Genomic DNA, 17,260 nt, shown 5'->3' with positions numbered 1-17,260 from the left:
GGAAATGCACAAATCTCCAGCCGCAAAGGGAGGAGGTAATAAACAGGCTGCAAATTGGAGATGTCCTGTGGATGAGGGCGGCTTGGTAGACAGCAGATTCCACTTGGAGAGTCCCCAAGGCTCTGGGCCTCAGCATCAGGGCTTTTGCCCATCTACCTGTGCTTTGATCAGGGGCCAGGGAGACCTAGTCCAGACACCTTCTGTCTTTGCTTTCCAGGCCCTTTCTCCTCTGAGCTTGATAGAGAGCCAGAAATTATCAGAGGCATTCGGTAAATGCATTTGATCTCTTAAATGTTCAGTGAACATATCTTATTTCAAGAATGACTTTCCCCTTTTCCCTCTCCTTTTCCATTAACCACATTTTAAGTCTGGCTGAAGGCCCAGGACTCCAGCCCCAAGCACAGTGGGTTTCCTTCTTATGGGTGAGGGGAGGGGGGGCTGTGGGGGGACTGATCCCCAAATGCTAGGAATACCTTATTCTAAGACTCAGGATTTCTGTTCTAATGCTATACTAATTTTTAAAAAATATTTTATTGGGGAAGCGGAACAGGACTTTATTGGGGAACTGTGTGTACTTCCAGGACTTTTTCCGAGTCAAGTTGTTGTCCTTTCAATCTTACTTGTGGAGGGTGCAGCTCAGCTCCAGGTCCAGTTGCCGTTGTTAGTTGCAGAGGGCACAGCCCACCATCCTTTGCAGGAGCCTAACCGGTAACCCTGTGGTTGAGAGCCCACTGGCCCATGCGGGAATCAAACCGGCAGCCTACATACAGCATTAGGAGCATGGTGCTCCAACCGCCTGAGCCACTGGGCCGGCCCTATACTAATATTCTATTTAGAATTTTAGGATTGAGATTCATAAGAGAATGGCCTACAGTTTTCTTTGGGCTATATTTGTTGGGTATCACTACTGTGCCATCTCCACAAAAGAAATTTGAAGCTTTCCTTCTTTTCCTAGGCTCTGAAACAGTGTATCAGAATTCATTGGCCCTACAGTCCTGGTAATATCCCCAAAACAGGGATTTGCAGGCAGTAGCTCTTGCAGGGAGTGGCTCTTTGCTCTTCTTCTCTGTTTCTTCTGTGATCGTTTGTCTGTTTAAATTTCGTAACTCATCTAAAGTCCATTTTGAAAAATTATATTGTCCTAAAAATGATTTATTTCACCGAGATTTTTCTAACTGAGCTGATAAAACTAAACAAAGTCATCTCTTAAGATAATTTTAATTTCCTCGCATCTGGAGTTCATTTCCCTTATTCTGTATTTGTATAGTTGTGCTTTCTCCCCTTTTTCTTGTTTAGTTAACAGCTTACCTATTTATTTTCAAAGAATCAGCTCCTGAATTTATTTATTTATTTATTTATTTATTTATTTATTTATTTATTTATTTATTTATTTTAACTTTAAAAAATTAAAACAGGGGAGAGCGCGAACGCAGTCCCCCACTACCACAAATTATGCAGTCGAGTTTCCCACATTTGGGGAAATTGCAGGGGTCAGCACATCTGGAGTGCAATGGATAAGCCTCGCCCTGGGAAAACCACCTTCGTGATCATGGTATCTCCCCTGCCAGGTAAGTATCTGAATTTATTTTTTTACTTCTGTATTTTTCTGTTTTATGCACCATCATTTTAGGCTTTTATTTCTATTAATTATATCCTCTGCTTTTCGAAGGTTTATCCTGTTCTATTTCTAACTTTTTACATGGGTGCTTATTTTATTTAGTTTATTCTAAATTTTTAATTAATACAATCATTAAAACCATGAATTTTCCTCGTGGTACTATTTTAGCAAAATTGCTTGGGTCCAGATATATCATTTTCATACTTTTCTAAGTATTACCTATTTTGCTTTCTGTTTTCCTTTTTGATCCAAATTTTATCTAAGCACTTAAAAACTTCCAAGGAGTAAGAATATTTTATTTTCTGTTTTGTCATAATTTCTAGTTTTATTGAATTGTGATCAGGTAAGATTATTCATATGGTTCTACTTATTGGAATATATTAAGATTTCATCTGTGGCTTAAGATATGGCCAGTTGTTGTGAATGTTCCAAGGACACTTAAAAAGATGTAATCTTGTGTTAGGGTACAGAGTTTGATATATTAGATCTACCAAATTAATTATATTTTTAGGTCTTCTCTGTTCTCATTTACCTCTGTGCCCTTAAGCTGGCAAGGACTATACTAATTATTTCTGTCTATTCATTCTCTTTATATCTCCTATAATATTTGCTATGAATAATGAAATTGTGTTATTCAATGCATATGAGTAGATATATCTATTTTTTTCTTCATTGTGAATTGTAACTTTTATGATTATAAAATGCCTTTCTTACTCTCCTTGAATGCTTTCTACTGTGAAATCAACCATGTAATCGTAAGTTTGTGGTCCTGATTTCTTTATGTTTGCTTATTCCTGGTATAGCTTTTCTGTTCTTATATTTTTAAACTTTCAGAATCCCTCTATTTTATATATTTTCTTGTATACACCACAACCAGTTGTCTTATGCTTTGTGCTCCAATCTGAAGTTGTATTATTTTTAAATAGTTAAGTTTAGCTCATTTACATTTATTCAAATTTGATCTTAGTTCTGTCATATTGTTTTGTTATGCTTTCTGTTTTGTAACTTTTTCAAATATCTCACTATGTGCTTTTGTTTGATGTGTTGTAGTTGTGTGTATGTGTTTTGATTATTTGAAAGATTTTTATTTTTGTTCTGGGTTACCACAATAATTTTAATATTACACGATGTCCTTAATCATCTATTTCTTTAGATTGTCTATTGGCTCCTTACTATATTTCTTTCTTTTCTCCTTTTTCTTAATCACCAAATTTTAGTTGCTTATATTCTTTCTTAGTATGCTCCTTTGTACTAAGATGTATACTTAAATCTCTACTATTTGATTTATCAGCTTGAAATATTTTTACCCCCAATTATAGATATGAAAATCATATTTACATAAAATCGCATTTTCACTTTTTCTCCCAACTTTTGTTATATTGTGGGGTTTTTAAAATTATTATGGGGGAATATTGGGAAACACTGTGTTTTTCCAGGACTCATCAGGGTCAAGTCAAGTATTTGTTTTCAATCTAGTTGTGGAGGGCTCAGCTCACTGGTCCATGTGGGAATCGCACCTGCAACCTGGGTGTTATGAGCACTGTGCTTTAACCAACTGAGCCAACCGGCAGCCCTTGTTATTTCATCTTTAAATTGTGAGGCTTTAACACTTACATAACCCTAAACTCCGTATCTACTGTTTCCTTAATCATACACTTACCTCGGTGTTTTTTCCATTTCTTTTGCAGCAATTTTCCCATTCATCTCACCTATGGTGATTTATTTTCAGCTTTGTGCATATATATGAATGGTTTTGAATGAATGAGAACGAAGACCTAGGTAGGATTCTTTCCCTCTTTCCTATTAGAATGCAGTTGGCTGCCAAAGACATCTTTGCAGCCTTGGACCATTTTTCTTTCTCACCATCTGGGGTCTCTGCCGGGCTCTCCTAAGATTCTGAAATTTCACAAATTGCCCCACTGCGACACCTCTTGGCGAAAGAGAAACACGGGCAGAGGGGAGATGCGTGCAATGCGGTCCTCCAGGCGGCAGGGGGCACCGGGGCGAGGCGACTGCAGCTCAGGCGAGTCTCTCTCCCGGCCGCACGCGCTCCTTGACCCCGCGCCGGCGCGCGCCCTGCGGACTCGGCGTAGGGGTTGGCGCCGGCTGCGGGACCGACCGTCACAGGCTTACGCCGAGTGCGCCCAGCGCGCCCTTCCCGCGGTGCCTTGGCCCTGGAGCGCCGCCGCGGCTCATGGGGAGAGTCGGCCTGGCGGGCCGGGTAAGTGGCGCCCCGAGGGGCGCGGGCCGGGCGGCGTGGTGGGGAGTCAGGGCGGGAGCGCATCCCCGGGGGGCTTTGGACGCGAGGCCGTGGCTTTAGGCCGCGCCGCCATGGGGCCGGGAGGTGTCGGGCCGGCCCCGGAGCCGCCGGCCCGTCGGACGCCATGCGGGCCCCCGGCCCCGGAGACCCGACCTGTTTGCCTTCGCACCCCGCCGCCACTTTCCTTTATTTGCCTCGGGTCATCGGGGCCTCGAACTCTTCCTCTCTACTTCTCAGTCTTCCTTTTTCTCGTCTGTCTGCTCCTGTTTCTTTTGGACCCGAGAACGTGTTTCTCTCCCCTCTTGGTCGTGTTTTGAAAAAGTTGCTCGGTTCCTAAAGCCCGGTAGCCAGGCCTGTCACCTGTGGCCTAGCAGCTTGCGCTCCTCCCAGGCCCAGGGAGTGGAGAGGAAAGAAGCTGTGTCCTTTCCGGACCGCAGAAGTTCAGCTGTTGATTGTCTCACAAAGACGAGGGGTTTACCTGACAGGCGAAGGAGGACCTGACTCCCCAGTTCTTGTCCTTTTAAAGCGGTGTTTTCAGCCATGGCATCCAGTCATCGACCTTTTTTTTTTTTTGGAGCATCTCTTCTCGCCCAGACTGTGAGTTAGGAACAGCATATACAAGATAAATAAGATTCTGTCCCTGCCCTCAAGAGTTTTGCCTCTAGGGAGACAGTCCTAAAAACCCCTGCCTGGGTTGATCCGAGGGACTTAGAGGATGGTCTGGAAAGGCTTCCAAGAGGGAGTGATGCTTATAACCGAGTCTCGGAGGTGTATTGTTAGACGTGCAAGTTGGGGGAAAGGTTCCCTGCAGAGGAAAGAAGTGTAAAGGTAGCCGACGTGAAGAACCATAGTGCATTCTGGAATCTGCAGGTAAGGAAGGGCAAGAGGTTCAGGAGAGGTAGTCAGGTCAGATCAGGAAGGTTTTTTGATTAGTCAGTTAATGAGAGCCCTTGAGGGTACTTATTGCTAGAACCAGGGATATGGATGGAAAATATTCTGAATAAGGGCAAAATTTGGCATGTATGCAGGTGGATGAGGACCGTATCTCCCAGCAGCAGGTAGACTTTTTAAAGGATGCAACTCATCCTTTTGTGGCAGCAAAAAAAAGTTGCCACGTTTTTATGGGAGAAAGGCCACAGACATTTTGACTATAATAAGGAAATTCAGGAACTGTGGGGTAACAAGCGGAGGGTGTTTCATTTTTCGAATTTTATCAACGAATGTGCTGCATGCTGTGTAGTTTAGAGAAAGTAGATTGTGACACAGACAAACATGGTGTAAAAGAAGTGTTAACAGTGAAGAGCTATTCTGATTGTGCAGTTCTGTGGTCACTAAAGATAGCCCTTAGGGAAATTAAGAATTGGGGAGAATTGTTGTGCATCCCCAGATGTAGCTTTATGAAGTGCATTTCTTACCTGGTTTGTTTTAAATTACCTTCAGGGAACAAATGATCCAGAGTTAATAGTCCCTCAAGTCTTTCATAATAGTAAACAATGAAGGATGTTCTTTATACACCTAAATTACAGGTGAGTGTGGACTTTGGAATACACTCCAGCTGATGGTGTTTTGGTAATAATAGAGTCTGTGAGAATGGATGGAAATACTATAAACTATGGCAAGAGTGTCAGAGGTGAGGGAAAAGATTTTTTAATTCTTTAAAAAGTCATAAATCTTATACATGAGGCAGATACCTTTTATTACCTATATTTTTTGTGGACACCAAGTTCCACTGCCCCTCAGTTTCCTTCCTGTTCCTTTCTGTCCATATATACTTCCCCTCGTCCGTAAGCTTCATTTCCATTTTATGGTGCATGAATACTTATTTAGTGATAAGAAGGTCTCTTCTTAACCAAACTTGCTTCTTCAGGTGCTCCGAACTCAGACCGTGACTCATGATTAGTTGTAGGGTTGTAGTATTTTTTTCTCCCATTAATAATAGTATATTGTTTAAAATTAACCATACTTCTAGCGAATCCCACTTATAAGTTATGTTCTTAAAGGGCATCTCTGCAGATCTTATTGTTTCATAATAATGGGGTTTAAGTGGATACGTTAAAATTTTCCATCCATTCACAGATACATTTAGAAAATATAAAGTGCTTACAATGTTCCAAGCATGGTGCTAAGCTAAAGATACAAAGAAGACAAAAACAGCCCTTACCTTTAGGGCTTATGGGAGACAGATGTGTCAACCGATAGGGAGCATAATATGTAAAAGTTGCTCTGATCCAAGTGTGTTCAGGGGAAACAAATTGGAGCTAGTTTTACGTCGGGGCAGTAGGCACCAAAGGCTTCAAAGACGCACTTGAAAGATGAGTAGGTGGGATACTTCTGAGAAGACTTTTTCCATGTTCTATTTCTGCCCGTGTTGAAAAAAAATACTGTGCCATCGTAGGTGGACTCTTGAAACATCATCGTTTTTCTGCCAGAACCATGTTCACTGTGTTTCTTCTTAAGTGGAGCATACAGAGGGTGCCAAAAAAAAGTATACACATTGTAACAAAGGAAAATCTATTAAAATTATAATACAGGTCTGACAGTTAAGTTTGTGAACTCATCCTAGAAAAAGTGCTACACACCTCATTGCTGAATATCATTACGGTCACCTTCGAAGCACTCCCCTTGGGAAGCTATGCACCGACACCAGTGCCTAGTCCACCCTTCAGAGCAATTTTGGAACTCTTTTTCTGGAATGGTCATCAGAGCTATCGTTATATTACCCTTGATGTCCTGAGTGTCATCAAAATGTCTTCCTTTCAATATTTCCTTTGTCTTCAGGTAAAGAAAGAAGTCACTGGGGGCCAGATCAGGTGAGTAGGGAGGGTGTTCCAATGCAGTTATTTGTTTACTGGCTAAAAACTCCCTCACAGACAGTGCCGTGTGAGCTGGTGCATTGTCGTGATGCAAGAGCCATGAATTGTGGGCGAAAGGTTGAAGTCTTCTAACTTTTTCACTCAGCCTTTTCAGCACTTCCAAATAGTCAACTTTTATCCACTTGGTACAAATGCCTAATGAATAATCCCTGTGACACCAAAAAAGGTCAGCAACATCACTGCATCACATTTGCAAACTCAGTTGTCAGGTTGCGTACTCAATATATACCAATAACAAAAAATGAACACAAGTCATGTGTATACATTTTTTTGGCACCCTTAGTACATGAAAGATGTGTTGATCAAAAGGTGGTGTTACAATAAAAAAGTAAATAGGTATTTTAAGTTACAAAAATCAGCTGTTTGTATTTGCATTTGATCTTGGCTTCTTAAGGTATATCCAATGTTAGAAAGTGCTACTTTTTATTACATGACACAAGACTTCATGAAATAAATGAGTTGTATCATCTAAGAAACATCTCAGCGTGAATTCAGTTCAGATCCTGGCCTTGTCAGTGCACTTGTGTCATTTCTGCGGTAGCAGTGGAGAGGGAATGAATCGACGGGTATGTTCATCACTGCTTAAAACAGCCAAAATAAGAATATACACACCTTTTAAGGAATAGATGCAATAAAGCTATGTAAATAAAGTTATATAAAAAGAGGAAAACAAAGGATTAATGAGAATGGCGTTCGGGTTGCTGCTTACCCTGGGCCGGGGAGATCACTTGAAGGGGTGGGGGTGGGTGGGTCGCATGGGTTGAGTGTGGGTTCTCGGCCAAATCCTGTCTCTTGTTCTGGGTCGCGAAGTCACTGGTGCATGTACCGTTGCAGAGGTTAATTAACAGCAGGCCACACGTGCAAGGGTGGATGATGAATGTGTCGTTGCTGTGACTAATGCAGTCCTGTGAAGTTCAAATTCGATGAAAAGGAGAAAAGTGAAGAAAGCTCATCTGCATTTATTCTGATGCAGAAATCTGACTTACAAGCACTTTGCTACAGAAAACTCGCAGGTGATGATAAGATGACGTCAGTTTCTAATATTTAAAGTGTGTTTTTGAAGGTTTTGAGAACAGAAGTCATGATTTCTGAAGCTTTCAGATGGAAGCAAAAGAAATGGAACTGTCAACAAACCATTTTCAATTTAGAAATGGAATCAGAGGAAGTATGGTCTCATGAAACCACATTCATTCAGCCCTGGAATCCTTGTTAAATGTTGGATTCTTCGATGAAAGAACTCTGGTGGAGGCAGAGATCCTCTACACAGCTTGATTTTTTTTTTTTCACCCCTAAATTTGGGAAAATATCCCAGTGAGTTTCCTCTTCTGGGTAGGGAGGTGTACGAGAGTTAAACAGCAGCCTGTCACCTCACACCCATCTCCCAGTGCTGCTTCTCCCTTCCCTTTTACCTGTTCTTTTTTACAATTATTATTGTGGTAAAATATGTATCACATAGAATTTGCCATTTTCACCGTGTGTAAGTGCACGGCACGGTGGCATTGAGTACACACAGTGCGACCACTACCACCATCCATCTCAGAACCCATTGCCTGCTCTTCAAGTATCTCGTGGAACTCGTGGGCATTGTCTGTGTCGTTGCACTGCTGATTTACGTGGCCAAATAGACTTTATTTGGTGATGAATGTTTCAGCAAATGTATATTGAATGCCTACTCTCTGCCCGAAACTGGAGATGCAAAAATGAATAAGCTAATCTTTTCAGAGTTTAGTGGGCATTTGGTTAACCCACTTCCATGGGCTCTAACATTTGTAAATACCTTCTTTGATGAAGTTCTCAAGTTCCTTATGAAGAGATACTGGGAGAAATAAAGTAGAGTTTGGGTTACAACCAAATTTTGATAATTTATGTTTGTAATTTCGTAGAATGTGTTCGTCTTCCCTTGGCTTTATAAGAATAAAGAACAAATGAACCCATAGTTTTTACTAGATTTTAATTTGGTGACCAATTGGATGAAGAGGGCTCAACAAATTAGGTTAGATGAGAGATGCGTGGTCACTTCTGAAGTAGTTTTTTTTGAGAAGCACAATATTAAGCTGGATATTCAGCATTGTTTTTCTTGCTGTTGCTCTGAGTTTTTCAGGTTAAATTTAAAGTTTAAAGTATCTAAATTTTAATTTAGATCAGAACGATTAGTTTTGAATACCAGGTAGGCTGGGAGAAAAGTACATGAAAGCTGCTGAAGCTCTTTGGTGCAGAGGTCTTCCTTCTGGCCAAAGTCGTAGTTGGCCAGAAAACTCTGAAAAGATAGATTGGGAGGGGTTTGCAAATAGCGAATTAACTGTGCAGTTGGCCTAACTTCCTATTTCAGCTCTGGGACGGATATTGATCTCAGTCTGGGGATAGAACAGTGAACTCCACCAACTAGACCTAGGTTTTCAAGGAGTTTACAACAGCGTGGATTAAAGTAGGTTCTGAAGTAGACCCTAGGGGCATGCCCCGTGTATAAAAGTCTGGAGATATGGTTGTATTTCGGCCATACGTAGTTAAGAAATGGAGTTCATTACTTTTTCTTCATTTGGTTTCAGTGACTCAAGCTTACCGTGACGAGGTATTGCCAAGTTCTTGAATAAAATGTTCACTTTGTCTGGCACAGACGGCAGTGGGTATTTCCCTGTTGGATACACTCTCTAGGAAATTCTGTCTGTGCTGTCAGCTAAGTGGGTGATTTATCAAAGAAGCCTTAATGAGGAGGAGAACCTGTAGGCATGCCTCGATTTTTAAGTCATTCATTGGAGCAATCAGCCACCAGTACCCTGGGCCCTGCTTCTGTGCTACTTTGGGGCTTTTCATGTAGAAATCAAAATGGAGGGCTTTTAGGTAATTTGAGGGTTCAAATACTAAGAAGCAGCAACAGCTTAGTGGGGCACTGACTCCCAGGTAGAGAGCTATGTTGCTCAAAATGAGAGCAGTTATTCTGAGGGAGTAAGGTTGGTATTCCCCCCATCCCCCTCACGCCACACAACATGGAACCAAGGCCTGCCAAGGTGTTGAGGCCGCAGGGTCTTAGAACACCAGTCATAGAAGAGGGGAGAAGCAAGCATACACCAGAGAGAAGTTTTTGCCGAGTCAGAGGTAACCTTGGGGGGAAATTAAATATTTTCCTTCTTGCCTGTCTCACCTTCCCTTCCTCAAACACAGACCCAGGCGGAACAGGGTTTGTATAACACGGTGTCTGTGGCAAAATGCTGTCTGGGCCTAGGACCTCACAGACTTTGGGAATGTGCCCATAAATCAGAAGCTACCTGTGCTAAGCATTTATTTGCAATTTAGGGATTTCAATCTTTTTTTTTTTTTCTTGACACCTATGAGAAAGATTGATTTCTTATTTTGAGAAGTGGACCGTGTTGTGGGTTTCAGAATGTTGAGGTTTTTTAAAGGTGGCCATAGGCTTGTCTAGTATGGGCTGTGAAGTTCACCTGACTGGCTTTGAGATGGGTCTTCCCACCATGACCTTGGGCACATCTGTCTCCTGAAGACCGTTCCCCGTCTGTAGCCAAGTGCTCGGGGTCTACAGCGGATCCTGCATTTGCCAGGGCTCTGGCCAGATAAGGCTTCGTAAGTGGTAACTACTGTTGTCTTGTACGCCTCTATTCTGCGGGGACATTATGTGTCAGTCGTTCATATGGAGATGGTTGATTGTCTCTTGTAACCAACGTCATTAAAAATTACCAGTTTCTACTTGGTAGGATAGGAAGTCAGGATATTTAAGATCTAACCTTGCACTCTTCCCTCTACAAGCGATCATAAAATAACAGCATCTATGAGGTCATTTCTGTTTTGTTTTTTAATTTCTAGGCATATGTTTAAATTTTTTTTTTATAAAAGAGTAGCTAATCATGCTAAATGAACCTAGTAATTGGTGTTTTTTGTAAGGTTTCTGTTTTTTGCTGTTGAGACAAAATAGAATTTTTAAAAATTGGATATATATAATTAATAATATTCTGAATCTAGAACTTCCATCTGTAGCTTGTTATATGCTATAGAGCAGAGCAGTTTCACTCACGAATTACTTGACCACGTGATCTTATAGATAGGAAAGTTCATCCTAGGGGTTTATTTAAAAAATAGTACATGGATGCCCCATGTATTAGCAAGGGTGCTGATTGGTGGTGGCACACAGTTTCTGTCGCTGAAGATTCCAGCTCGGGGGTCTCTTCAAATACGTTTTACCTTTAAAATTCCATAACACTGAGTTATTTTAACACGAAAAGATTTGAAATCTTTACTATATTTTGCATTCTTTCACCTCCCCCATTGCCTTTCAGCATTAAACTGAAAAGATGTCCCTGTATGACGACCTGGGAGTGGAGACCAGTGACTCAAAAACGGAAGGCTGGTCCAAAAACTTCAAACTTCTGCAGTCTCAGCTTCAGGTGAAGAAGGCAGCTCTCACTCAAGCAAAGGTAAGATAAGCCCGCGGGGTGAAGCAGAAGCAGGTTCCGCCTTCGGTTATAAGTGATGTGATTTTAGCGAACTCCTCTGCCTTTTTATTGACCATGTAGGGTTAAACATTTACGGAGAGAGAGGTTTTGAGTAAAGAGGAGTAAGGAGCTTAAGGTCATTTTCTTCTCCTGACTCCTGTGCGTAGAACTATTTCAGGGATTCCAGTGAAGACCGGCAGTGCTCAGTTTCCAGCAGTGATACCAGTTTTCAAACTTCAGTATGTCTAAGATTGACTGAAGATCTGGTTAAAATGGTGCTTCCGTAGCCATATTCCTGATGTGCTGGTGAATTCTGGCTCTGGGCTGGGGCCCCGGGAGTCTGCACTTTGGGGAGCATTCCTGCTGTTAGTTGTAGGTGGGAAGCTGTGCAGTAATTACTAAGCTCTAATAACATGCATGCTTGGTTGTGACTGTCAGACGTACGTAGTCCCTGGTCATCGTTTTTGTCCCTGTTGTAGACAGGTCGGGCATTGGCATCATCATGGAAATCCTACAACATGTAAAACATTAAAAATATAGCTGTCCACTGGATATCCGATAGTAAAATGTTACTGCTGAATGCTCGCAGGAATGAGAATGGTAGTGTGGTGCACTTCCTGTTTTAAGGGCCCTTATGTTTTAGAGCATGTATCCCCAGTGGAGGCTATATCCTCCCAAAGGGGTGAATATTGGGGCTAAGGGGTGAAAAAAATCTTGCTCTTTTTATGTATAAAGCACAAATATACATAAAAACACAAACAGATATACAGAGGGTGCCAAAAAAATGTATACACATTTTAAGCAAGGAAAACACTAGGAAAATTGTAATACTCAATATACTCGTACACCAGTAACAATAGATGAATACAAGTCACGTGCACACATTTGTTTGGCACCCCCGGTGTAGTGTATCTTGTGGTATTAAAATTTTATGGATGGAGAAAAATGTATTAAAAGGTTAGTGGAGGAGGGAGGCTATAATGAAAAAGAAGTTGAAAACACTGCTTTGGAGATACATAGGGAAGTATTGACTGATAAAATGATGTGATTTCTGGGGTTTCCTTTCAAATAATCCAGTCTGGGGCAGGGGAGATAGGGATGTGCATGAAACAGGACTGGCCACGAGGTGGTAGACAAGCTGGGTGATAGAGACTTAAGAATTCTTTCATCTGTTCTCTGTAATTTTATGTTTGACATTTTCCATAATAAATGGTTTTTTAAGTTGGAATTATTTTCCTTTCTCTTTACTACATCATCAGTAGACACTTACATTGACGTCCTTACCTTCGAATGAGTCAATATCGTGAGTTTTAGGTTTAGGATACCAATACTGTCCTGAAATTTAAATTAGTTTTGTCAGTTCTGTTGATTAGAGGTTTTATCTTTTTCATATTCATCATTACTAAGTTGAAAATTTTTTATGCCAGGTTTTCTTTTTAAAGAGAATTTTGTCCTTTTTAAAAACAAGCTTTCATCCCCCCCATGAAAGGAAGATTATTAGCAAAACTTCTTGTTTTTCCTTTTAACATTTAAAAATTTGTTTAATTTTTTTAAATCCTTGTGAGTTTCATGTAACTTTATTTGCACATAAGGTTTATAAATACGGTTTTATATTCCAATGTCAATAGTATTTCATGTATTTTATTCCTTTTTTATTATTTTTTTTTTTTTGATTATTTTATTGTTAGAGGCCTAATCTTCACTTTTATAAAATGACTGGCTCCAAGGAGCAATTCTTATGTTTAATAACATAAACTCAATTAGACATTAGGTGCACATAATTAGTGGGCAATCTTAGTTCAGTGGAAGATAACAAAACAAAATAGAAAAGCAGAAGTCGGGGCGACCGAATGGCTCAGTTGGTTAGAGCGCGAGCTCTCAACAAGGTTGCCGGTTCAATTCCCACATGGGATGGTGGGCTGCACCCCAAACGAAAGATTGAAAATGGCGACTGGACTTGGCGCTGAGCTGCGCCCTCCACAACTAGACTGAAGGACAACGACTTGGAGCTGATGGGCCCTGGAGAAACACACTGTTCCCCAATATTCCCCAATAAAATTAAAACAGAAGAAAATGGGTAGAAGTCTACAAATGTATAGTATAGAAATAATTTTTTTTTAAAAAGGCAGAAGTCAAAGTATTCTAGAGATATACAGATTAAAAGCTGTTTGGGATAATTCTTTATTACCAGTTTTTAAATTGTCAGCTTCATGGATTACTTGCCAATTTTTTAAAATCATAAATAATTTGTTTATTTCTGTCCGGTGTACTTCAGGATCACTTTCTCTATCCAGCTGTTGCCTAATTATAAACTATAGGTTAAAACCCAGCGTATATAAAATACAATTGAGAAAATAGATCCTTCCAAAAAATAAATATACTAAAAAGTCAAATAAAATTTATGAATCATGTACTGGTTTTCTGTACCATTATTTTACTCACATGAAAAGTAATGAGTTGGGTGCTGATAAGCAAGGAATTAGGTTTTTCTATGAAATCGTGGCTCTTAGACATCCTCCAGTACCTGCTTCAATCTCTTTATGCTTATTTATTATCTTTTCTCTTATCCAAATATATTAATTTCAGCTACTAGGAAATTGGTTGAGATTTCAAATAGCTTTTTTTCAACTGGTCAAAGTAAAAAGTTACTTGTGAAATAATTTCTGCCAACTTTCTAACATCTTTTGAGATTGCTATTATATGTGAACTTAATGTGTTTTTCTTGAAAGAAAATGAAGATACATTTCATTGAGCCTCTAAGGCTGTTTAATTTACTAATTAATTACTCATTACCAGGTTGGCCTAAACAAATCTGTAAAGGTATTTGGTAGAGAAACCATTACCTACAATTAAAAGATGGAGCTGTGGTTTCATCTGTATCTCATTTAAAATACATATATTGAATAGAAAAATACACGATTTTGATAATTCCCTCCATTATCTTTTTTTTCCTTTGTTTTTTTTTTTTTTTTTTTTTTTACAGAGGATGGGTTTACCCAATCCACTGTCTCCCAGGACCATGCTTTATTTTTTATTTTTTCATTTTTTTAAAATATATATTGGGGAAGAGGAACAGGACTTTATTGCTTTATTGGGGAACAGTGTGTACTTCCAGGCCTTTTTTCCAAGTCAAGTTGTTGTCCTTTCAATCTTAGTTGTGGAGGGTGCCGTTCAGCTTCAAGTTGTTGTCCTTCAGTCTTAGTTGTGGAGGGCGCAGCTCAGCTCCAGGTCCAGTTGCCATTGCTAGTTGCAGGGGGTACAGCCCACTATCCCTTGTGGGAGTCGAACCAGCAACTTTGTGGTTGAGAGGATGTGCTCCAACTAACTGAGCCATCCGGGAGCTCAGTGGCAGCTCAACTCAAGGTGCCGTGTTCAATTTTAGTTGCAGGGAGCACGGCCCACCATCCCTTGCGGGACTCGAGGAGTTGAACTGGCAGCCTTGTGGTTGAGAGCCCGCTGGCCCATGTGGGAATCGAACCGGCAGCCTTAGGAGTTAGGAGCATGGAGCTGTAACCGCCTGAGCCACCAGGCTGGCTCCCCTCCATTATCTTAAACTTTGGTATACACCTTGTGAATTGTATATTTAATGATTGGATTAAATTTGTTTAAAATAGTAATATTATTTAATATTAGTAAGTTTAATAATAATAAATACTGTTAAATTCAAGAGGGATGGTGACTTATTTTGAGCCTTTTCCAGTGATAATGAAAATGTTAACACTTTAAGTTGCAAAGTGGGAGAAACTAACTGTATAGAAGATCAAGTGGTCACCACTGTACCCACCTGGTCACGCTTGGCATTACTGACAGACACCTGTGTGCCTGCTGGAGTGATGCAGGGTGAAGCACACCACCTCCCCTGCGCTGTATTCTAGCCGTGGACCCCCACCCCTTCCAAGGCACTAATATAATCAGGATTTAACTCACTTTTCAAGAATTGCAGGGCATAGAGGAATAAGTAAAACGAAACCACCAGGAAGTAATGAGGCAGATCTAGAATGTACAGCATTTTATAAGACAGTGTCAGAGAAAAAAAGGGAAGGAGACAAAGGTGATGATACTGCTGATGATGATGATGACGACGACGATGACAGCAGGGAAAGGGACCTAAATCAAGAGACTTAAAGAAACCAAATGTATTGCAGAACTTTGGTAGAATCCTGGTTCAAAATAAAATCGGCTATTTAAAAGATATTTTGGAGACAGCTTGAAAAATCTGAACATGAATTGTATAGGCAATGATACAGGGATTTATTTGATTTTATTAGGTGTGGTAATAGTATTTTGTGGTTGTAAGATAATGTCCATAATTTTAGGAGATGAAGGATAAAGTGTTCTGGTGTCTTCAACTTTATTTCAAATGTTGAGCATTAAATACAGGTGTAGGGTAAAGCAAATATGATAAAATATTCAGTGGTTGATGGTATATGATCATTGTTATCTTAAAAAAAATTTTTTCTGTAGGTTCATAGTAAAAGAGGTTGGGCAGGATTTTATATTCTACTGAGGAGGTGTGGGGGACCCTAATCCACAAGTATCTTTTGCCCAGGATATAAAAACACCCATTCCTTGTGAAAGATCCACAGTAGTCCACATGCAGTATGCTGTTACAGACTTACCCTCCTGGTCAAAGGGAAGAGCCAGGGCAGAGCTAATTTCACATGGAAATTTAAATAAAGTGACCGAGTTTACCATAAATCTTTCACAAAATGGAGGAAATTTGTATTGTAAAAAAAAAAGGCTAATGAAACTAGTATGTGGTTGTAGTAATAATTGAATTAAAAGTTTGTTTTAAGATTAGGGTTTTCACATATCTGAAAGGTTTGTTATAAGAGACCAAAAAAAAAACAAAAAACTTTCTTTGTTACAAATAGTATGAATTTTAATTTCAAGCTTTAGTACAGCTTTCTTGTGTGTCAATGATTTTAGAGCCAGAGGACAAAACAGAGTACAGTTCTTGCCCCAGTAATCGACCTCAAGCGAGGTGGCTCTTCAGACGACCGGCAGATTGTGGACACCCCGCCACACGCAGCAGCCGGCCTCAAGGTAAGCCCCCCTCTGACCCCGAAGGCTTTCCTGCCCTCTGTGTGTCTTATGTTATGCGTGTCATTCTGATCACGGCCTCTTCGGTAGGCCTTTGAGGTCTTTCCACTGTCATGCGTTGGAATCTGCGTGCTCCCCCACTGCGTCCATCCTGAGGCAGACAGAGCACAGCTGAAGCTCGTGATAGAATTTCTTGGTTGGAGGAGCTGACACTCCTCCTGTGTGATGCTCTGTCAGAAGGGACAGGCACCCTCAGTGGAGGGGTTTTTGGGGGGGTTCGTAGCCATTTCACATTTTTTCCCCGTAAATTGTCTACTTTTTCTCACTACATTGACTCAAAAACTGGTTCGTCTTCCTTTATTGTGTATTAACTCCAGAACCTGTAATATTGCTGCCCCAAGATTTAATAAGCGTGGTCCTTTTTGTTCTATAGCTTTCATAATCAATTTTTTAATAGTTAGACCTTTATCATTTATATCCCTCACACACTGATAACACCCCTACCCCATCCACTACCCCTCTGACATCGCACACAGCCATTACATTTCCACCGTCTCTATTCCTAATGCTGCACTCCGCTTCTTGTAACTATATGTATATATCAAATTGTAGTTGACATTGATTATTGTTCAGCTTCAGGTGTACAGTGCAGTGATCAGGCATCTACATCATCCCTGAGGTGGTCTCCCTAATGGGACAAGTGTCCATCGGATACCCTACAAAATCTTTGCAACATTATTGTCATTATCAATTTTTAATTGTAAAATGTTCCCATCAAGTGAATGCATCATAATTTACACAAGCACCCCCTAAGCATGGAACCATCTAGATCTGCTTTTGTGTCGGCATTATAAATAGCACTCGAACATACATTTCTACAGAGAACTCTGTATGCATGTAGTTATTTTCTTAGATTTCCTGAGGTGCCAGTTTTTTTTAGTGCCAGCTTGTTTCTAGCAGTTGTGTGAGTATACAATCGCACCTACATATAAATATATGACTATTTTAATTTTACCCACCTTCC

At 40.4% G+C, this 17,260-nt stretch overlaps 1 protein-coding gene and 1 non-coding gene across 3 annotated transcripts in view; one reads left to right on the top strand and one right to left on the bottom strand.

Annotated features, from left to right (window-relative positions):
- Positions 1 to 1,412: 1,412 nt before the first annotated feature.
- On the bottom strand, positions 1,413 to 1,576 carry LOC141570254 (U1 spliceosomal RNA). Its single transcript, XR_012494261.1, has one exon. It is a non-coding gene; the product is annotated as a U1 spliceosomal RNA (small nuclear RNA).
- Positions 1,577 to 3,696: 2,120 nt separating this feature from the next.
- RBM17 (RNA binding motif protein 17) overlaps positions 3,697 to 17,260 on the top strand; it is a 45,398-nt gene continuing 31,834 nt past the window's right edge. For both annotated transcript variants that reach the window (XM_019738237.2, XM_019738239.2), the window contains exons 1-3: positions 3,697 to 3,839; positions 11,038 to 11,175; positions 16,123 to 16,239. In XM_019738237.2, coding sequence (XP_019593796.1) covers positions 11,053 to 11,175; positions 16,123 to 16,239 — 240 coding nt within the window. In that variant the 5' untranslated portion in view covers positions 3,697 to 3,839; positions 11,038 to 11,052. The remainder of the gene's footprint in view (positions 3,840 to 11,037; positions 11,176 to 16,122; positions 16,240 to 17,260) is intronic.

The sequence above is a fragment of the Rhinolophus sinicus genome, linkage group LG02 (assembly GCF_036562045.2).
Source record: "Rhinolophus sinicus isolate RSC01 linkage group LG02, ASM3656204v1, whole genome shotgun sequence".
NCBI classification, from domain to species: Eukaryota; Metazoa; Chordata; class Mammalia; order Chiroptera; family Rhinolophidae; genus Rhinolophus; species Rhinolophus sinicus.
The sequence above is the reverse complement of the archived record's forward strand: the minus strand, read 5'-3'. Positions and strand labels throughout refer to the sequence as shown.